Consider the following 23,301-nt stretch of genomic DNA (forward strand, 5'->3'; position numbering starts at 1 on the left):
GGCCCTGTGCGCACACTGCGTTTTTACCCGCGTTTTTACCTGCGGTTTTGTTGCAGAAATTTGAGAAAATGTTTGAAATCTTTCTGCAGACATTTCCCAGCAAAACCTATAAGGAAAAAAAAAAATAGCTGTGCGCACGCTGCGTTTTTTTTCTCAAGAAAATTCTTTGAGCAGAATTTCTTGAGAAAATTTCTTGAGAAAATGTGCATGTCACTTCTTTTCCACAGGTACCTGCGGTATACCCTCGATATTTCACTGTAATGTAAACGCGAAATACCGGGGGTATACCCCCGGTAGCAAATGATGTGCGGTATACCCTCGGTATAGCCACAATTTACCTGCAGTAATGCTCATACTGCCTGCGGTTTTGAAGGAAGTGATGTCATTATGACAGAAGAGGAAGCGGAGCAGAGTAAACACACACATCACACTCCCTGGACACCACACAGAAGCACTTCCGTCTGACCTCAGGCGGGTGCCCGTGCAGTCTGTGTCCCGCTCCAGCCCCGCCGCTGCCAGCACAGCAGTGTTAGTGTCTGCCTGCAGTGTCAGCAGCTTGTCACGCTACAGTGCTGGCAGCCGCGGGGATGCAGAGCGCTGCTGTCAGGAGGTTAGATGAGATCATTACCTGCTGTGACGATCTCCTGCCTCCTGACGTCAGTGCTGTCACTGCCGTCTATGCCTGTCTCGCGGGCGGCCAGAGACTGTCACTAGCGGTGACGTCACGGTCTCTCGCGATACTGCTGAGAATGCGGCGGGCATAGAAGGCAGTGACAGCGCTGACGTCAGCAGTGCAGGAGATAGTCACTGCAGGTAATTATCTCATCTAACCTCCTGAAGTCAGCGCTCGTCATCCCCTGCAGTGACCTGGGCTGAGCTATTGATGTTAGCTCAGGTCACTGCATTGCTCTCCCAGCCAATGGGGAACATTCTGTTCTTCATTGACTGGGACAGTGACTATGGTATGGATCGCCGTGGGACCCCCATTGGATTACGTCGGACGTGGAATTGATTGTTCTTTTCAATAAATTGGTGAAAGAGAATGTTTTGGGGAGTGTTTTCTCAAATAAAACTTTTTTGTTGCCTATTTTTTTATTTCTTACTGACTGGGTTGGTGATGTCTGGTATCTGATAGATGCGTGACATAACTAACCCCAGGGCTTGATGCCAGGTGACATTACACATCTGGCATAAACCCCATATATTACCCCGCTTGCCACCGCACCAGGGCAACGGGATGAGTTGGGGCGAAGCGCCAGGATTTGCACGTCTAATGGATGCGCCACTTCTGGAGCGGCTGCGGCCTGCTATTTTTAGGCTGGGGAGTGTCCAATAACAGTGGACCTCCCTAGTCTGAGAATACCAGACCACAGCTGTCCGCTTTACCTTGGCTTGTGATCCAATTTGGGGGGGGACCCCAGGTTTTTTGTTTTATATTATTTATTTAATGTAAAATAACAGCGTGAGGTGCCCTCAGTTTTGGATTACCAGCCAAGGTGAAGCTGCCAGCTGTGGTCTGCAGCCGTCTGCTTTACCCTAGCTGGCTACAAAACATGAGGGGACCCCACGTCATTTTTTTTAATTATTTATTTTTTGGCTAAATACAAAGGCTAAGCACCCTTTAGTGCCACATGAAAGTCACTAAAGGGTGCCAGCTTAGACTATGCAGGGAGGTGGGACATTATATAGGTCTCTCTCATCTATCTCTATCTACTCATCTATCCATTTTTCCCTCTAACCATTATCTGTCTGTCTATCGATTATCTATATTATTTATTGCAGGTACAGCATAAAAAACCGCAGGGACCAACCTGCGGAAAAACCGAGGCAAAAACGCATGCGTTTTTTCCCGCGGTTTTGGTGCGTTTTTTTACCAAAAGGGGCAGTAATCTTCAACTCCCAGACGTTTCTCAAGAAATTACTTACCGTAAATTCTTTTTCTTATAGTTCAGTCTTGGGAGACCCAGACCATGGGTGTTTAGCTTCTGCCTCCGGAGGACACACAAAGTACTACACTTAAAAGTGTAGCTCCTCCCTCTGAGCTTATACACCCCCTGGTGAGCCAGTCCCAGCCAGTTTAGTGCAAAAGCTGAAGGAGAATAGCCACCCACAAGTAGAACAGAGCAAGAGCCGGAACAACCGGAAACTCTGTCCACGACAACAGCCGGTGAAAACACGCGGAACAAGGAAATTGCCAACAGGCAACAGGGATGGTGCTGGGTCTCCCAAGACAGAACTATAAGAAAAAGAATTTACGGTAAGTAAACAAAATTCTTTCTTTATCGTTCCTTTGGGAGACCCAGACCTTGGGACGTTCCAAAGCAGTCCCTGGGTGGGAAATAAACAGAAAAACTAAGAAGTAGGCAAAACCTAACTTCACAAATGGGCGACCACCGCCTGAAGGATGAGTCTGCCCAAGCTCGCATCTGCCAAAGCATGAGCATGCACTTGGTAGTGCTTCGAGAAGGTATGCAGGCTAGCCCAAGTGGCAGCCTGACAGACTTGTTGAGCCGTAGCCTGGTGCCTAAAAGCCCAAGAGGCACCGACAGCTCTGGTCGAGTGTGCTTTGATCCCCGGCGGGGGAGGCGCCTGCGTACTCTGGTAGGCGTCCGAAATGGTCGACCTAATCCAACGGGCTAAGGTCGGCTTAGAAGCAGGGAGGCCCTTGCGCCGACCTGTGGTTAGCACAAAAAGAGAGGTGCACCGCCTAAGCGCAGCGGTGCGAGACACACAGATCCGGAGCGCACGCACCAGATCTAGAGCATGTAGAGCTTTTTCAAAGCGATGAACAGGGGCCGGACAGAAGGAAGGTAAAGTAATGTCCTGGTTAAGGTGGAAGGGAGAGACCACCTTAGGAAGAAAGTCCGGAGTCGGACGGAGAACCACCTTGTCTTGATGAAAGACTAAAAAAAAGGAGACTCCGAGGAGAGCACAGCCAAATCAGAGACTCTCCTGAGAGAGGTTATGGCAACCAGAAAGGCCACTTTCTGTGAAAGACGATACAAAGAAACCTCCCTAAGAGGCTCAAAGGGGGGTTTCTGCAAGACCGTGAGCACCAAGTTAAGGTCCCAGGGGTCCAAGGGCCGCCGGTAAGGCGGAATGATGAGACGCGCCCTGCATGAAGGTGCGAACCTGAGCCAGCCGAGCGAGACGCCGCTGGAACAGAACTGACAGAGCAGAAACTTGTCCCTTGAGGGAGTTGAGGGACAGTCCTAGCTGCAGACCGGACTGTAGAAAAGACAGAAGAGTCGGCAAGGAGAATAGCCAAGGAGGATGGCCGGTAGGCCGACACCAGGACAGGAAAATTTTCCAAGTGCTGTGATAGATCTTAGCGGAGGAAGACTTGCGAGCCCGAGTCATAGTGGAGATGACTTCAGGGGGAATACCAGAAGCCGTCAAAATCCAGGACTCAAGAGCCACGCCGTCAATTTGAGGGCCGCAGAATTCGGGCGGAAAAACGGACCTTGCGAGAGTAGGTCTGGACGGTCCAGGAGATGCCGGGTACGGATACCAAGCTCGCCTGGGCCAATCCGGTGCAATGAGGATGACTCGACGACCCTCCATTCTGATCTTGCGCAGGACTCTGGGCAAGAGAGCTAGAGGGGGAAACACGTAGGAAAGACGAAACTGGGACCAGTCCTGAACCAGAGCATCCGCGGCGAAGGCCTGAGGATCGTGGGAGCGAGCCACGTAAACAGGAACTTTGTTGTTGTGACGGGATGCCATTAGGTCCACGTCCGAAGTGCCCCATTTGCGGCAGATCGACTGAAATACTGACGGGTGCAGGGACCACTCGCCACCGTCCACGGTTTGACGGCTGAGGTAATCTGCCTCCCAGTTGTCCACGCCTGGGATGTGGACTGCGGATATGGTGGACCTGGAGTCTTCCGCCCATTGAAGGATGCGTTGTACCTCCATCATTGCCAGGCGGCTGCGTGTCCCGCCTTGATTGATGTAGGCAACCGCTGTCGCGTTGTCTGACTGGACTTGAATGTGCCTGCCCGCGAGCAGGTGGTGAAATGCTAGGAGAGCTAGAAGCACAGCTCTGGTTTCCAGCACATTGATTGAAAGGGCTGACTCGGACGGAGTCCAAGTGCCCTGTGCTCTGTGGTGGAGACATACCGCTCCCCAGCCGGAGAGACTGGCATCCGTGGTGAGAATCATCCAGGACGGGGCCAGAAAGGAGCGCCCTTGGGACAGGGAGAGGGGCCGAAGCCACCACTGAAGAGAGCTCCTGGTCCGTGGCGACAGAGCCACTAACTTGTGTAAGGAGGAAGGCCGCTTGTCCCAACAGCGGAGAATGTCCAGCTGCAGGGGGCGCAGATGGAACTGGGCAAAGGGAACAGCCTCTATGGACGCCACCATTTGACCCAGACATCAGACATTGCATCAGACGCCTAAAGGTATAACGGCAGGGCCTCAGGAGAGAGCGCACCGCCAACTGGAGTGACAGCTGTTTGTTTAAGGGCAACTTCACAAGTGCCGGCAAAGTCTCGAACTGCATCCCTAGGTACGCGAGACTCTGGGTCAGAGTCAGAGTGGATTTGGGAAGATTGACAAGCCACCCGAATTGGGCTAGAGTGGCGAGAGTGAGCGAGACACTCCGCTGACAGTCTGCGCTGGATGGAGCCTTGACTAGAAGGTCGTCCAGGTAAGGAAGCACTGCCAACCCCTGGAGGTGCAGAACCGCAATCACTGCTGCCATGACCTTGGTGAATACCCGAGGGGCCGTGGCTAACCCGAAGGGGAGAGCCACGAATTGGAAATGATCTTCTCCTATTGCAAAGCGTAGCCAACGCTGGTGTGAAACTGCAATTGGCACATGTAGATAGGCATCTCTGATGTCGATGGACGCTAGGAAATCCCCTTGGGTCATTGAGGCAATGACTGATCGCAGAGACTCCATGCGAAAGTGCCGCACCCGAACATGCTTGTTGAGAAGCTTGAGATCCAGGATGGGCCGGAAGGTACAGTCCTTTTTGGGAACTAGGAAGAGGCTTGAGTAAAAACCTCTGAACCGTTCCCGGGCGGGAACTGGTACAATTACTCCGTTGGCCTGCAAGGCTGCCATGGCCTGTGAGAAGGCGGCGGCCTTGGAGCAGGGGGGAGTTGAGAGAAAAAAATCTGTTTGGCGGGCTGGAAGAGAATTCTATCCTGTAGCCGTGAGAGATCTCCCTCACCCACTGATCGGAGACTTGTTGAAACCAAGCGTCGCCAAAGTGGGAGAGCCTGCCTCCGACTAAGGACGTTGCTGGAGCGGGCAGAGAGTCACGAGGAGGCTGCCTTAGTGGCAGGACCTCCTGCGGTCTTCTGTGGACGCGCTTTTGGGCGCCAGTTGGATTTCTGGTCCTTAGCTGAGTTAGCGGACGAGGCAGAGGGCTTAGAGGACGACCAGTTGGAGGAACGAAAGGAGCGAAACCTCGACTAATTCCTACCCTGGGCAGGTTGCCTGGTCTTGGTTTGTGGCATGGAAGTACTCTTCCCGCCAGTAGCTTCTTTAATAATTTCATCCAGCTGTTCACCGAACAGCCGGGAACCAGCAAAGGGGAGCCCAGCAAGGTACTTCTTGGAAGAAGCATCTGCCTTCCACTCTCGAAGCCACAAGATCCTGCGGATAACGAGCATTGCAGACATGGCATAAGATGAAAAAGCTGAAGCCTGAGAAGTTAAGGCAACCATCTCGGGCATAGATTCCCTGGTGAGGGAACACATCTCCTCTAGAGAGAAGCAGAGATGGCTTTGAGAGCCCACACTGCTGCAAAAGTTGGGGAAAACGCGGCCCCCGCCGCTTCATACACGGATTTGGCCAGAAGGTCAATCTGACGGTCAGTGGCATCCCTAAGGGAAGTGCCATCAGCCACCGACAACGGTCCGGGCTGAGAGCCTAGACACCGGAGGGTCTACCTTTGGGGAGTGAGCCCACTCCTTGACCACCTCAGGTGGAAAGGGAAAACGGTCATCAGAACCACGCTTTGGGAAGTGTTTGTCAGGACAGGCCCTGGGTTTGGTGACAGCGGTCTGAAAACTGGAGTGGTTAACGAACACACTCTTTACACTCTTAGGCAAGGTAAACTGGTGCTTTTCTGCCAGAGAGGGTTGCTCCTCTGATACTGGCGGATTGAGATCCAGTACAGAATTAATGGAAGCAATCAAGTCACTAAGTTCTGAGGCACCCTCGGAAAGATCAATGGGGCACATGGAGTTAGCCTCCGAGCCCCCTGTAAAGGCATCCTCCTCATCTTGCGAGTCAGCTCTTGAATCAGAACCGCGGGATGAGGAGGGAGGGGAAACCCTGCGGCGCCTCTTAGGAGGACAGGGTCTGTGCCCTGATGATGAATCCTCTGTGAGCTCCGGTGGACGGAGGTCAGATGATAGGGATCCTAAAGGACCCTTAGCAAGAGCATTAGAGGCACCCTGTGAAGGGGGCTGATGCATATTCATCAAAGTCCTGGACAGAAGTCCCATGGACTCAGCAAATAACTGAGATAGACCTAGAAAAGGACTCTACCCAGGCCGGGGGTTCAGCCACAGGTGCAGAAGCAGCCTGAGAGACCACTGGGGGTGAGACTCCAGGCTGTGGCACCTCCAAGTTAGAGCAGACATCACAATGTGGATAGGTGCTCGGTTCAGGCAGCTTACATGCAGCGCACACAGTATAAAGCTTTGGAGCCTTGCTCCTCGTGAGAGACATGCTGCTGGAGTGGGGACAACTTCTTCAAGAAAATGAACCCCAGGGAGTATTATACAGAGGTCCACAGCCAGAGACCGGCTGTGGCTTACCAGACCGCTGGAAACTGTGTTGTGTGCCCTCCAGATCCCGAAGCCCGGACCCCCAATGCACAGCACCTCAGCAGGGATGCAGAGTGCAGGATGGCCCAGCGCAGAGTGAACGCTGTCCAAGAAAATGGCCGCCGGAGCGAAGAGGGGGTGGGACAGGGGGCGTTCCTGTAGGAAGGCGGGATCTGGAGGGCCATAGAGACCTGCAGGGGAGGAGTCACTCACAAGCAGTGGGGAGTGTCCCTCCCCTGTGCAGGACGGCCGCCGGGAGGAGCCGTGCCTGTCCCTCTGCATGAGTGACATGCGAGGGCAGGTTACAGAAACTAGGCCTCCGGCGAAGCCGGGGCCTAAATTTGAGCAGCGAGGCAGACGCGCAGGCACCATCGGCGCGGTTCTCGGGCGAAAGCCGGAGAACCCGCCGGAAATGCCAAAAACAAGTACAGCAAACACACTCTCCCCATACAATAAAGGACAGAGACCCCCAACATATGAACGTCTCAGGTACTTAGCTGCTGAGACGCAGGGCCAGGTCCCTGGGGATGAGTGCTCCGGTCTAGCAGAGTCCTGAAGGGGCTGTGGACGGAGACCGGTCTCCTGCCAGGCATGAAGACCGCGCTGGCTCCCACTTCAATCCAGAGCCCAGGAGGGATGGTGAAGGAGCACGGCATGTAAGGCTCCAGCCTTGCAAATCAACCTTACAACACCGCCGACACAGTGGGGTGAGAAGGGACATGCCGGGAGTCCAGACGTGGACCCGCATTTCTTCAATCTCTTTCCAAAAAGCAAAAAATCATATGAGAATTCATGTGTGGATGTATGCCTCCTGAACACAAAGCGATAAACTGGCTGGGACTGGCTCACCAGGGGGTGTATAAGCTCAGAGGGAGGAGCTACACTTTTAAGTGTAGTACTTTGTGTGTCCTCCGGAGGCAGAAGCTAAACACCCAAGGTCTGGGTCTCCCAAAGGAACGATAAAGAAAAGCTTTATTTCTTACTGACTGGGTAGGTGATGTCAGGTATCTGATAGACGCGTGACATCACTAACCCCAGGGCTTGATGCCAGGTGACATTACACATCTGGCATCAACCCCATATATTACCCTGTTTGCCACCGCACCAGGGCAACGGGATGAGTTGGGGCGAAGCGCAAGGATTGGCACGTCTAATGGATGCGCCACTTCTTGGGCGGCTGCGGCCTGCTATTTTTAGGCTGGGGAGTGTCCAATAACAGTGGACCTCCCTAGTCTGAGAATATCAGACCCCAGATGTCCGCTTTACCTTGGCTGGTGATCCAATTTGGGGGGACCCCACATTTTGTTTTAAATTATTTATTTAATGTAAAATAACAGCGTGGGGTGCCCTCTGTTTTGGATTACCAGCCAAGGTGAAGCTGCCAGCTGTGGTTTGTAGGCTGCAGCCGTCTGCTTTACCCTAGCTGGGGGGTAAAAGATGGGGGGACCTCACGTCATTTTTTTTTAATTATTTATTTTTTGGCTAAATACAAGGCTAGGCACCCTTTAGTGCCACATGAAAGTCACTTAGAATATGCAGGGGAGTGGGACATTATATAGGTCTTTCTCATCTATCTATTCATCTATCCATCTTTCCCTCTATTCATTATCTATCTATCGATTATCTATCTATCATCTATATTTATTGCAGTTCAGCATAAAAAAACCGCAGGGACCAACCTGCGGAAAAAACGCGGCAAAAATCGTGGCAAAAACGCATGCGTTTTTTCCCCGCAGGTGCGGTAATCTTCAACTCCCAGAAGTTTAAGAAATTTTGAGAAAAATCACTTTTCTAGTGCGCACATAGCCTAACGCTGACTTTTTTTTAGGTGACATGTACAATACGTGTGTTACAGTGAGTTACAGTCACTTACCTGTCACCTTTGCTCTGGTTTCAATATGGCTCAAGTCTGCAGCAACACCGGGTGTGTGGGCAATATCATACAGAGCCAGGTTGCTAATTAAGGGACTGTTCTTCAGCAATAGGGAAAGAGGCTGTCCGATTCCTCCAGATGCACCAAGTACGGCCACTCGGGCATTGTTCTGAAAAAGCACAAGTGAAATGTCACAATTGGCCTTACAGAGAGTCATACTACTGTGTATTTATTAGAACAGTTTCTTGGGCACCATGCATACTGGGCGGCACGGTGGCTCAGTGGTTAGCACTGCAGTCTTGCAGCGCTGGGGTCCTGGGTTCAATTCCTACCATCTGCAAGGAGTTTGTATGTTCTCCCCGTATTTGCATGGGTTTCCTCCCACACTCCAAAAGACATACTAACAGGGAATTTAGATTGTGAGCCCCAATGGGGACAGTGATGCTGGTGTATGTAAGCGCCACGGAATTAACAGCACTATATAAATGAATAAATCTATAATATATTACTGCCAATTCACACATACGTCACCAAAGTATCAAGAAGACTAGGGAGTCATACAGCCTCTGCAGTGCTGTACAAGCTCCATACACTTGAAGGGAATGTCAGCAGGATTTCACATTATTTATATGCGCATGTAGCCCTCACACACAAATCCTGCAATACCTTTACATAGCCAGTCCGTTCCTCATTACTGAGAAATCAGCTTTTGGATTGATATATGATACGAGTGAGACTGAAGATCTGAAGCCCCTGATACTCCAGCTCTATTCCTCACTCAGTGCTGCCTCCTCTTTTCTGACCATCAGCCTCTATACCAGGGGTGGGGAACCTTTTTACTGCCGGGGGCCATTTGGAATTTCCTACTAACCTTTGGGGGCCGCACAACATTATCAACCTGAAAAATAACCCTGCTATATTTGGTCAAACGATTAACTCACCCCTATTGTGGTGGCCGGAGCTGCTTCTCTTTGGTGCGATTGTAATGTTCGGTGATATTGATCATCTTGTTTCTCACAGCTGCTTTTCCAGGTTTGTCTCTGTCTGGAGATGCTGGGGGCACACACATCACAGGAGGGGCCGGGGCACACACATCACAGGAGGGGCCGGGGCACACACATTACAGGAGGGGCCGGGGCACACACATCACAGGAGGGGCCGGGGCACACACATCACAGGAGGGGCCGGGGCACACACATCACAGGAGGGGCCGGGGCACACACATCACAGGAGGGGCCGGGGCATATACATCAGTAGGGGGCATGGACAGACATGGGTGGGGACACGCACTGCACTGGGTGGCAGCACGCACTGCACTGGGTGGCAGCACGCACTGCACTGGGTGGCAGCACGCACTGCACTGGGTGGCAGCACGCACTGCACTGGGTGGCAGCACGCACTGCACTGGGTGGCAGCACGCACTGCACTGGGTGGCAGCATTAGGGAGACAGACAGGTCTGGGGGAACATAGACATCAATAGGAGAGCACGGACCGGGGAGCATAGAAAGCAGTGGGGGGGTACACACAGCACCGGGGGGTACACACAGCACCGGGGGGTACACACAGCACCGGGGGGTACACACAGCACCGGGGGGTACACACAGCACCGGGGGGTACACACAGCACCGGGGGGTACACACAGCACCGGGGGGTACACACAGCACCGGGGGGTACACACAGCACCGGGGGGTACACACAGCACCGGGGGGTACACACAGCACCGGGGGGTACACACAGCACCGGGGGGTACACACAGCACCGGGGGGTACACACAGCACCGGGGGGTACACACAGCACCGGGGGGTACACACAGCACCGGGGGGTACACACAGCACCGGGGGGTACACACAGCACCGGGGGGTACACACAGCACCGGGGGGTACACACAGCACCGGGGGGTACACACAGCACCGGGGGGTACACACAGCACCGGGGGGTACACACAGCATTGGGGGGTACACACAGCACCGGGGGGTACACACAGCATTGGGGGGTACACACAGCATTGGGGGGTACACACAGTACGAGGGTGTACACAGCACTGAGCGGGGGGGGGGGCAGCGATGGGTTGAGTACTCGCAGTGAGGGGGAGGGAGAGTCACACACACACACAGCACAGTTTCAGGAGGCTGGTAAACCTGCTGCAGCTCTTCTGTGTGACTTTATCGCAGCTTGCTGCTTACCCGCCCACCAGAGCACACAGGCCGGGGATAAGCCTAGAATGTATGGGCTGCAGTCAGGTCCTGGAAGTCAGGATCTGGAGAGAGCCCGTACATTCTAGCATCTACCCACAGGGCATCAGGCTGTGGGATTTAAAGGGCCGGCAGCCGGGAAAGCGCGGCTGCCACCAAAGCACAATGGTCCCCGGGAATGTGCCCGGGGGCCGCATAAAAAGTCGTCACGGGCCGTATACGGCCCGCGGGCCGGAGGTTCCCCACCCCTGCTCTATACTGTGTGACTTCAAGCAAAGGAGCCATCAGTCAAGAAGAGGGATGAGGCAGTGCTGTGTAGGGAATAGAGCTGGAGTGACAGAGGTTTCAGATCTACAGCCTCATTTGCATATTAATTCAAACATCGATTTCTCAGTAAAGGAGCAGCCTGGCCATGTAAAGTAATGCTGGACTTTTCTTTGAAAGAGCTTCATGCACATAGTTTGGTGGAAAATCCTGCTGATAGACCTCATGGATATAGTTGAGGTGAAGGGAATCCAACATTGGTTGTTGTCATACAGAGATATAACCGTAAGCACAGGTAAAGTAACAGTACTATATAACAGCACATTACAGCTCCAGGACGTTACATGTGCAGACTTTTATTTTGCTAATAAAACTGGCTTTTACAATGCTTTAGGCATCACGGTGACCATTTCAGAAGCGAACATGGAATTTTTACGCATGCCATACAAATTTGGACTTCATAAATATATATTTATGAAAATCCAAATTTCTATGGTATGTTTAAAAAAAATTAAAATAAATTATATAATACATTATACATACACGATACATACATACACACATTAAAGCTAAATTTCTGCAGTCGCTACGTCTGCAGCTTAGAGAATGCTGACATTGTGCATCATGCACAGTGAGATTCCCATCCATTGTCAAATTGTGCGGGCGATCACATGTTATCTAGAGTCTCATGCTCTTTCCATGTTCTACTGAGAGACAAGCATATCAGAATCTATGTCATGCGGCTGCCAGTATGCAGATTACACACTGGTGGTTAAGTGTCTGCCCACGCAGTCTGGCAGTAGAGTACAATCCTGACAGTGCGCGCGCGCGCATACACACGCACACACCTGTAAGGCTATGTGCGCACGTTGCGTAATTACATGCAGTTACGCTGCGCTTTGTAGCGCAGCGTAGCTGCATGCGTCCCCTGCATAATCTGTGGAGATTATGCAGGAGACGTGCGCACGTGGCGTCTTAGAGCACAGCGCTTCAGCTGCTGCCCTAAGCGCTGCGTTCTAAGTGACATGTCACTTCTTCCGTGAGCTCTGCCTGCAGCCCCCGCTCTGTCTATGGCAGGAGCTGCAGGCAGAGCGCATGGAATCTGCTTTTTTTTTCTCTACGGACATTTTCTGCAGCGATTTGAAGCGCATGTGTGCTCTTCAGATCGCTGCAGAAATTTCTGCAGGGCTAGTACGCAACGTGCGCACATAGCCTTATTCAGGTATGTCACCTACTTTGTTGAAATGCCTCTAGCTTAAGACAGCGAAAATACACAGCAGTAAAAAATCATAGAAAGCCTGAAAGGTATTTCCAAAGATAGTAAGTTATCACCCATCAGTATGGGCAATAACGGACTTATTGCTGGGACTCAAAGTAGTCTTCAGATTCAGGCTCTGTAGAGCCTCACCTTGAATAAAGCTGATGTGCAACATTCACCTCTGCTCTAGTCATTATCTATTGGACTGACGTAGAAGGTTGAGTATTTTGAGAGTAATCCATTAAGGAAAGGCCCCTTCACCTCACATTACTATCCAGCTGGTGAAGCCTGGAGAATTAGGCCAGACAGAAAAGCCCTACCCTAAAGCCAGAGGGTCTGTCCTAATCAAGAGGAGAGAATTACTCTTAAATTTACAACATCTGCGCCAACACTAATGGATCAGACAAAATGAACGCATTACTGCGCAATATCCTTCTCTGCTTCCATTATAATGGAGAGGTTGAAGTTTTTTATTTTACCTTTTTATGCTTCCAAGGCATCTACCATATAGGTTTACTACACATTCAATATTGGCCCAATTCCCTCTTCTCACCCGGCAGTGGCTTCCAGCTCTACATGACCTTTACTGCAGCGCTAGGAGACATGTCTATCGTCTTTACACACAACACCCATCAATCACTGATCAATGCTGACCTAGATGACACTGACAGGATCTGTCAGCTGAGGACCCCTCCTAAAGTCCGGGGTCAGCATGTCACATCTGTATTGGATCATTACAGAAGTGGGCGCTATACAGGACAGCCTTCAGCTCAATAGCCCTAAAAAAGGAACAGCTCAAATAAGTGTTACCCATTCATTTCCTATTCTAATAGTTTTATGACTGCTGCAGCCAATCTTTTGCTGACCGATCTTCCGTCAATACTGGCAAATTGCTAGAGCGGTCACACCATGGTGGCTGACTGATAGCAAATATGTTTCCTTTAAAGTAGATCTGTCACAACTTTAAAATACTAACTGTATACATTAGTAATCTTTGATAAGCCATGTCAGATTAGCTTTATAATGTTAATAAGTTGTGTTTTTTTACAAGTCCAAGGGTATTTAGTCTCCCCCTGCAGCCTGTACTGAGCAGGGGGAGCTCAGCAGCAGGAGGGAGGGACGCTGAGGAGTCAGGCGGGATGGGCAGAGATGGAGATACACTTCCATGATGTGTAAGGGGTGCTTCACACACAGCGAGCTCACTGCCGAGATCGCTGCTGAGTCACGCTTTTTGTGACGCAGCAGTGACCTCATTAGCGATCTCGCTGTGTGTGACAATGAGCAGCGATCTGGCCCCTGCTGCGAGATCGCTGCTCGTTACACACAGCCCTGGTTCGTTTTCTTCAAAGGCGCTCTCCCACTGTGACACACAGATCACTGTGTGTGACAGCGAGAGAGCGACAAATGAAGCGAGCAGGAGCCGGCGTCTGACAGCTGAGGTAAGCTGTATCCAAGATAAACATCGGGTAACCAAGGTGGTTACCCGATATTTACCTTAGTTACCAGCCTCTGCAGCTCTCACGCTGCCTGTGCTGCCGGCTCCGGCTCTCTGCACATGTAGCTGCTGTACACATCGGGTTAATTAACCCGATGTGTACAGCAGCTAGGAGAGCAAGGAGCCAGCGCTAAGCAGTGTGCGCGGCTCCCTGCTCTCTGCACATGTAGCTGCATTACACATCGGGTTAATTAACCCGATGTGTACTGTAGCTAGGAGAGCAAGGAGCCAGCGCTCAGTGTGCGCGGCTCCCTGCTCACACTGGTAACTAATGTAAACATCGGGTAACCATACCCGATGTTTACCTTAGTTACCAGTCTCCGCAGCTTCCAGACAGCGGCTCCGTGCAAGCGCAGCGTCGCTTGCACGTCGCTGCTGGCTGGGGGCTGTTCACTGGTCGCTGGTGAGATCTGCCTGTTTGACAGCTCACCAGCGACCATGTAGCGATGCAGCAGCGATCCTGACCAGGTCAGATCGCTGGTCGGATCGCTGCTGCATCACTAAGTGTGAAGGTACCCTAAGGCTGCTTTCACACATCCGGCTTGAGCTCTGCGGCTCAATCCGGCTGTGCAAGCTATGCAACGGATGCGGCGAAAACACCGCATCCTTTGCATACGTTTTTCCTTTGCGGCTAGTCCGGTTTTTGCCGCTTGCGGCATGCTACTGAGCATGCGCAGTGGCAAAAACCGCATGCGGAGGCCGAATGTGGTTATTGCCGCATCGCACCGCCATAGGCATGCATTGAAAAATGCGCCGCATCAGCCGAATGCGGCGCGATGCGTTTTTTTTTGCCGCACGAAAAAAAACGTGCCAGGCAACGTTCCATCCGGCCGCCGCATCGGCTAAATCTGCCGCATGCGGCAAAAAACGGATGGAACGCAAGGCCTTGCGGCACAATGCGGCACTAATTAAAGTCTATGCAGAAAAAACGCAACCGGCAGCAAAAAAAAAAAAAAAAACACGGTTGCGATTTTCCTGCAAAGTGCCGGATTGCAGAAACCGGAGGTGTGAAAGCAGCCTTAGTCATCCAGACACAAGAGGAAATACAGCAGCCTTATCAGGTCCAGTATTAACATATGCAAAGCTTGTGCCAACACAGATAAGAAGTGAACAGTCCGCTACCCTGGGCTTCCTTATCACTGCTCAGGGCAGGAGATGGCAGACACTGGTAGGTCACAGGTCAGCTCTGCAGAGTACAGTACCATTTACTCACTTATATAGCCCCATTAATTGCACAGCGCTTTACAGACATCACTGTCCCCATTGGGGCTCACAATCTAAAGTCCCAATCAGTGTCTTTGGCGTGTGGGAGAAAGCCCCCGCAAACACAGGAAAACCGTACAAACTCCTTGCAGATGTTGCCCTTGGTGGGATATGATTCCAGGACCCCAGCACTAGAAGGCTGCAGTGCTAACCACTGAGCCACCGTGCTGCCCAGTATGAGAGGTCTGTGCGCGCCATTGCTTTCTGGCAGCAGCCACCTGAGGGTGTGGACAGGCTGCACAGCTCACAGCACAGTATGAATGGAGGCGCTGGAAGCTTCCTGCTCAGACAGGACGGGTACAGCGCAGACTGGGGAAGTCCTCAATGTCAGCACAATACATTAATTACGGTAATTCCCCCGCACCACTTGCACCCCACTACCTGCGCGCTGGTGGAGAGTCCCCGGATGAGGCCGGACGCCGCGGGTCTCACAATACGGGAGAACATGACGGATGCAGGTACGGAGATAACGAGCTACAGACTGAGCAACCGGTGACTCCAACGACCTCCAGCAGCAGACAGCGCCGGAACGAGGGGGAGGGTCTAGAGGGAACGTCTGACGTCACTTATGAGCTTCCGTCCGGCGGACGTAAAACAACGCGCATGCGCATTGCTGTGGATAATGGCGGCTCGGTGACTTTCTATACTTTTGTGCAGCATAACATGAACATACCCACTGCTATGCACTGAGCGCAATCTTCTAATCCATAAGCTCTAAATGACCGATTACAAGTTATAGGCCTTAGTACAACTTTGGCAAGGAGTCTGTGTCACGTGGGGCAGGTTTGCCGCTGTGACTCCTCCCATAGGAACGGGTAGGGCGTCCATAGCAACGGTAGTCTAGCCATTGCTTTGATGAGAGCCGGGTGATGGCCGCTGTAGTGTAGCCTGTGAGTGTAAGTATGTGCGACTGATCAGGGATGAGACGGGAAGGGTGCGGGGTATTGGCGGTCATAGTCAGGGGGAGAGGTAGGCCCTGTTCACACCCCTCCATCTCTCCATTGTGTCACAGCTGTCGTGTCTCGAGCGTTTATTATGCTTTAACCCCTTCACTGCTAATTTCTGTCTTTTCCTCCCCCTTTTCCCAGACTATATAGCCCTATGAGTGGGTGAGTTGCAGTTTTGTCACACCATTCACTTTACCATAGGCCTCTGTCACACGTTCGTGCCTCCGGTACGTGTTTGACAGTTTTCTCACGTACCGGAGACACGTACACACGTGGACCTAGGTATTCTTAATGGTATGGACACACATAAGTATTTTGGAACAGAACGTGTGTCCGATCCATACTTACGTGTGTCCGTTCCATACTTACGTGTGTCCGTTCCATACTTACGTGTGTCCGTTCCATACTTACGTGTGTCCGATCCATACTTACGTGTGTCCGATCCATACTTACGTGTGTCCGATCCATACTTACGTGTGTCCGATCCATACTTACGTGTGTCCGATCCATACTTACGTGTGTCCGTTCCATACTTACGTGTGTCCGTTCCATACTTACGTGTGTCCGTTCCATACTTACGTGTGTCCGATCCATACTTACGTGTGTCCGATCCATACTTACGTGTGTCCGATCCATACTTACGTGTGTCCGATCCATACTTACGTGTGTCCGATCCATACTTACGTGTGTCCGGACCATACTTACGTGTGTCCGATCCATACTTACGTGTGTCCGATCCATACTTACGTGTGTCCGTTCCATACTTACGTGTGTCCGATCCATACTTACGTGTGTCCGTTCCATACTTACGTGTGTCCGATCCATACTTACGTGTGTCCGATCCATACTTACGTGTGTCCGATCCATACTTACGTGTGTCCGATCCATACTTACGTGTGTCCGATCCATACTTACGTGTGTCCGATCCATACTTACGTGTGTCCGATCCATACTTACGTGTGTCCGATCCATACTTACGTGTGTCCGATCCATACTTACGTGTGTCCGATCCATACTTACGTGTGTCCGATCCATACTTACGTGTGTCCGATCCATACTTACGTGTGTCCGATCCATACTTACGTGTGTCCGATCCATACTTACGTGTGTCCGATCCATACTTACGTGTGTCCGATCCATACTTACGTGTGTCCGATCCATACTTACGTGTGTCCGTTCCATACTTACGTGTGTCCGTTCCATACTTACGTGTGTCCGTTCCATACTTACGTGTGTCCGTTCCATACTTACGTGTGTCCGATCCATACTTACGTGTGTCCGTTCCATACTTACGTGTGTCCGATCCATACTTACGTGTGTCCGTTCCATACTTACGTGTGTCCGTTCCATACTTACGTGTGTCCGTTCCATACTTACGTGTGTCCGATCCATACTTACGTGTGTCCGTTCCATACTTACGTGTGTCCGATCCATACTTACGTGTGTCCGTTCCATACTTACGTGTGTCCGTTCCATACTTACGTGTGTCCGATCCATACTTACGTGTGTCCGTTCCATACTTACGTGTGTCCGATCCATACTTACGTGTGTCCGATCCATACTTACGTGTGTCCGATCCATACTTACGTGTGTCCGATCCATACTTACGTGTGTCCGATCCATACTTACGTGTGTCCGTTCCATACTTACGTGTGTCCGTTCCATACTTACGTGTGTCCGATCCATACTTACGTGTGTCCGATCCATACTTACGTGTGTCCGATCCATACTTACGTGTGTCCGTTCCATACTTACGTGTGTCCGATCCATACTTACGTGTGTCCGATCCATACTTACGTGTGTCCGTTCCATACTTACGTGTGTCCGTTCCATACTTACGTGTGTCCGTTCCATACTTACGTGTGTCCGATCCATACTTACGTGTGTCCGTTCCATACTTACGTGTGTCCGATCCATACTTACGTGTGTCCGATCCATACTTATGTGTGTCCGTTCCATACTTACGTGTGTCCGTTCCATACTTACGTGTGTCCGATCCATACTTACGTGTGTCCGTTCCATACTTACGTGTGTCCGTTCCATACTTACGTGTGTCCGTTCCATACTTACGTGTGTCCGATCCATACTTACGTGTGTCCGTTCCATACTTACGTGTGTCCGTTCCATACTTACGTGTGTCCGTTCCATACTTACGTGTGTCCGATCCATACTTACGTGTGTCCGATCCATACTTACCTGTGTCCGATCCATACTTACGTGTGTCCGATCCATACTTACGTGTGTCCGATCCATACTTACGTGTGTCCGTTCCATACTTACGTGTGTCCGTTCCATACTTACGTGTGTCCGATCCATACTTACGTGTGTCCGTTCCATACTTACGTGTGTCCGATCCATACTTACGTGTGTCCGTTCCATACTTACGTGTGTCCGTTCCATACTTACGGGTGTCCGATCCATACTTACGTGTGTCCGTTCCATACTTACGTGTGTCCGATCCATACTTACGTGTGTCCGTTCCATACTTACGTGTGTCCGTTCCATACTTACGTGTGTCCGTTCCATACTTACGTGTGTCCGATCCATACTTACGTGTGTCCGTTCCATACTTACGTGTGTCCGATCCATACTTACGTGTGTCCGTTCCATACTTACGTGTGTCCGTTCCATACTTACGTGTGTCCGATCCATACTTACGTGTGTCCGATCCATACTTACGTGTGTCCGTTCCATACTTACGTGTGTCCGTTCCATACTTACGTGTGTCCGTTCCATACTTACGTGTGTCCGTTCCATACTTACGTGTGTCCGATCCATACTTACGTGTGTCCGTTCCATACTTACGTGTGTCCGTTCCATACTTACGTGTGTCCGTTCCATTCTTACGTGTGTCCGATCCATACTTACGTGTGTCCGTTCCATACTTACGTGTGTCCGATCCATACTTACGTGTGTCCGATCCATACTTACGTGTGTCCGATCCATACTTACGTGTGTCCGTTCCATACTTACGTGTGTCCGATCCATACTTACGTGTGTCCGTGTGTTTCTACACGCTGACATGTCAGTGTTTTCTCCGACAGCACGAGTGCCCCACGGCCCGCACCCGTACCACACGGATGTAGTGTGGATGCGGTCCCGTGTGACACGCGCCGGAGAAAACTCATGTGTCAGAGAAAAAAATAACAAATCTTTACTCACCTTCTCCAGCCCTCCTGTCTCTGCTGTCACTTGCTGCCGACCGCCGCTCATTAGGCTCATTTAATATTCACTTCACTGCGGCCGGAAGAAGCGGGGAGACAGGAAGGCTGGAGACCGAAGATCAGCACCACGGACAGCAGCACGGACCACGTGAGTATGCAAATTACCGGTTCTCCGTGTGTTATCGCGGATAGTACACATAGAACACACGTGGTCCGCACGTACAGGAGACACGTACTTACCAAACGCAACACGCAGGGGAAATACATGTCTCGCGGCACATGCGTGATTTTCACGTATGTGTGGCAGAGGCCATATAATGTACTGGAAAACCAGGAAAATAATCCAAGTGTTTATTGGGTTTTCTTCTCCCAGTGTTCATGGTGCAGTATAGATGGGCCGGGACCCCGATTCCTCCGGTCAGGGCCAGTACAGCAGTACCCCGATTCCTCCGGTCAGGGCCAGTACAGCAGTACCCCGATTCCTCCGGTCAGGGCCAGTACAGCAGTACCCCGATTTCTCCGGTCAGGGCCAGTACAGCAGTACCCCGATTTCTCCGGTCAGGGCCAGTACAGCAGTACCCCGATTCCTCCGGTCAGGGCCAGTACAGCAGTACCCCGATTCCTCCGGGCAGGGCCAGTACAGCAGTACCCCGATTCCTCCGGGCAGGGCCAGTACAGCAGTACCCCGATTCCTCCGGGCAGGGCCAGTACAGCAGTACCCCCGATTCCTCCGGGCAGGGCCAGTACAGCAGTACCCCGATTCCTCCGGGCAGGGCCAGTACAGCAGTACCCCGATTCCTTCGGGCAGGGCCAGTACAGCAGTACCCCGATTCCTCCGGGCAGGGCCAGTACAGCAGTACCAAGCTCACATACATTACTTAGTGGTTACATACATTCGTCATATAAAACGCGCCTGTGTTTATTGTCGCCATTTCCAGAGACTGTGGCTGTCGCTGTGCAGGGGCTTGTTGGGATTTCTGTGCTGCAGGCTGGAGTTTACATTAATACCATGTTGAGGACATATGATATTTCGGGGGCATTTTTAGGGGGGTGATGGGGAGATGACAAACAGAAATCCCCCCTCCTTGCATTCAATTCTTTTTTTTCTTTTCAAATAATTCACTGTTTACTCTAAATAAACACACAGATTGATAGATCGGACTGTTGTGGATGAGACAGCACATAAGTGGTTCCTCTTTGTTTGAATCTCCGGTCCTGGTAGACACCATAGTGCAAGCTCGGCTTCTGGGCCTCTCCAGACCCCTGCACTTGACGTGTGGTGGGTGTCAGGAAAGGGTTAAAGTACCACTCCAGCTTTTTTTTTTTAATTTCCCAGAGTTGTGCTTTAAATGTAAGTCCCCTGACCCCTGTATTATACCCTCACCCTCTGGCTTCTTCATCTTTTTCCAGCGTCGCTCCCATCCGTCTCCTGTGATTTGTGACCTGACGGCAGCCATAGTGTTTAGCCGGAGGTCACAAATCAATAGATATCTATAAAAGCCTTGTTCTGGCTCTCATAGACTTGCATTGAGCGCTCGAGAAGGAACTTCTGACTTCCGGGCAGTCTGAAGTTACAGCACAGATGGCGCCATGGGACCAGAGCAGTGCGAAATAGGTGAGTATAAGACAGGGATCTTAGATTAAATACACCACTTCAGCGGTGAAACCCCCCTATTAGAGTGGTGCTTAAAGGGAAGGTGTCGCGCTTTTTATTTTTGTATTAATAATAGTGATTATGAAATCAAGTATTTTTATACAAAATTAAATTCATTGTTTATTTAGTTTTTATGTAATTCTAGTTTTACTGAAGCACTGGGGGCTGCCATCTTGGATTTGCTGTGTGTAATAACAGTGACTCACGTCCTTTATGGCAGCCCTCTGTGCATTCACTCTGATAGTCGCGCTGTGACCCTATACTTAATACAGGAGAGCTCCCTGCTGTGATATGGACGCGCCCCCTGGGCTGTCCAGATCACAGCAGAGGGAGGAGATCTGCGCCATCTTTGTGCAGCTCACAGCTTATGCTGTGTGCTGCACTTTCCCTCTGTCACCCATTTGGCCTGTGTGAGTACCAGCACCCCTCCCCCCACCGCCACTGCTACCGTCTCCAATGACACCCCCCGCGTGCCGCCTCTACCCTCCCCCCCGCTCTCCGTGCTGCAGCCGCTGTGGGCGTGCATGCAGAGCATTGCGTGCATGCATGCAGAGCATTTCATGAGGGTGTGCAGAGCATTGCGTGTGGGCGTGCAGAGTATTGCATGTGGGCGTGCATGCATGCAGAGCATGGCGTGTGTGCGTGCATGCAGAGCATTGCAGGCATGCGTGCATGTGGCAGAGCATTGCGAGAGTGCATGTGGCAGAGCATTGTGGGCATGTATGTGGCAGAGCATTGCGTGTGGGCGTGCATGCATGCAGAGCACTGCGTGCGTGCGTGTGTATGGCAGAGCATTGTGGATGTGCGTGCGTATGGCAGAGCATTGCCGGCGTGCGTGTGACAGAGCTTTGTGTGTGTGCGTGCGTGTGGCAGAGCATTCCGGGCGTGCATGTGGCAGAATATTGCGGGTGGGCATGCATGCGGTAGAGCATTGCTGGGCCGGGGCATGCAAAGCGCTATGTGGGAAGCACTATGCAGCTGTCCTTGGTGACACTTTAGACATTTGTGGTCACCAACAAAATGGCTCCGCACTATGATCCTAAACTTCATCTTCCCTTATCCTTTTGGAAACCCCCAGATTGGGAGGGGGAGGTGACATCACACACAGGAGAGCAGATTCTGCCCACTTTACTGCAGCTGTAATCTGAGCTAATTCTACAGTAGGATTTCTGTAGGGTTTCAGCAGCTGCTCCCCCTAGTGTTTAAGAGTGGAAAATATCAATTTTTTTTAAATTTGTTTTATATTTGCTCAATTAAAAACAAATAATAATATTTAAACAAAACATTAATACTTTACATTTTTTCAGTTATTGACTTTTTTTTTGTGGACGACACCTTCCCTTTAAGAGTAGTTATCTAGAATATCCTTTAGTATAAGTCATCAATAGCAGATCACCCGGTGCCTGATACCCCACAAACCAGCTGGTTGCAGGTACCGCAATGGTCAGTTGTTCTAAAGCGGGCTTTACACGCTACGACATCGCTAATGCGGAGTCGTTGGGGTCACGGAATTCGTGACGCACATCCGGCCGCATTAGCGATGCCATTGCGTGTGACATCGATTAGCGATTTTGCATCGTTGCAAAAACGTGCAAAATCGCTAATCGGCGACACGGGGGTCCATTCTCAAATCTCGTTACTGCAGCAGTAACGAGGTTGTTCCTCGTTCCTGCGGCAGCACACATCGCTGCGTGTGACGCCGCAGGAACGAGGAAGCTCCCCTTACCTGCCTCCCGGCCGCTATGCGGAAGGAAGGAGGTGGGCGGGATGTTACGTCCCGCTCAGCTCCGCCCCTCCGCTGCTATTGGGCGGCGGTTCAGTGACGTTTCAGTGACGTCGCTGTGACGCCGCACGGACCGCCCCCTTAGAAAGGAGGCGGTTCGCCGGTCACAGCGACGTCGCCCGACAGGTAAGTATGTGTGACGGCTGTGGGCGATGTTGTGCGGCACGGGCAGCGATATGCCCGTGTCGCGCAACAGATGGGGGCGGGTACCCACACTAGCGATATCGGGACCGATATCGCAGTGTGTAAAGTAGCCTTAAGAGTATAGAGCTGGAACTCCACTGTTACGTACACTGTGTAGTGGCTGCTGCAGCATAACTCCAATTGAACTGAATGGAGTCCTGACTGTATGCTGCTTACTTCTGGTTGCTGTGGATCCTGCAACCAGCTGATTGTCCAGGTGCCAGGTGTCAGACCGCCACAGATCTAATAAACACTGATGATGTATCCTGAGGATAATATAGGAGTCCTGGAAAACTCTTGTAAAGGGAATCTGTCAGCAGGGTTTTGCTATGGAATCTGAGAGCAGCATGATTTAGGGACAGACACCTTGATTCCAGCTATGTATCACTTACCAGGCTCCTTGGTGCAGTTTTGATATAAATCCCCTTTTCTCTG

General features: G+C 51.4%; 3 protein-coding genes across 4 annotated transcripts in view; 2 read left to right on the top strand and 1 right to left on the bottom strand.

The window, feature by feature from the left end:
- The window catches only part of MDH2 (malate dehydrogenase 2), a 42,323-nt gene extending 26,634 nt beyond the window's left edge, over positions 1-15,689 (bottom strand). The window contains exons 1-2 of the mRNA XM_075336263.1: positions 15,517-15,689; positions 8,663-8,831 (exon numbers count right to left, since the gene is read on the bottom strand). Coding sequence (XP_075192378.1) covers positions 8,663-8,831; positions 15,517-15,582 — 235 coding nt within the window. The 5' untranslated portion in view covers positions 15,583-15,689. The remainder of the gene's footprint in view (positions 1-8,662; positions 8,832-15,516) is intronic.
- Positions 1-23,301, top strand: part of POR (cytochrome p450 oxidoreductase) — a 438,013-nt gene that overhangs the window by 233,683 nt on the left and 181,029 nt on the right. The gene's annotated exons all lie outside the window — the stretch shown is intronic.
- STYXL1 (serine/threonine/tyrosine interacting like 1) overlaps positions 15,837-23,301 on the top strand; it is a 73,612-nt gene continuing 66,147 nt past the window's right edge. The window contains exon 1 of one of the 2 annotated variants that reach the window (XM_075336266.1): positions 15,837-16,025. The gene's annotated coding sequence lies outside the window, so the exon portion shown is untranslated. Of the gene's footprint in view, positions 16,032-23,301 lie in introns of both variants that reach the window. The other variant, XM_075336265.1, reaches the window with a different exon arrangement.

Source organism: Anomaloglossus baeobatrachus, chromosome 2 (genome assembly GCF_048569485.1).
Source record: "Anomaloglossus baeobatrachus isolate aAnoBae1 chromosome 2, aAnoBae1.hap1, whole genome shotgun sequence".
NCBI classification, from domain to species: Eukaryota; Metazoa; Chordata; class Amphibia; order Anura; family Aromobatidae; genus Anomaloglossus; species Anomaloglossus baeobatrachus.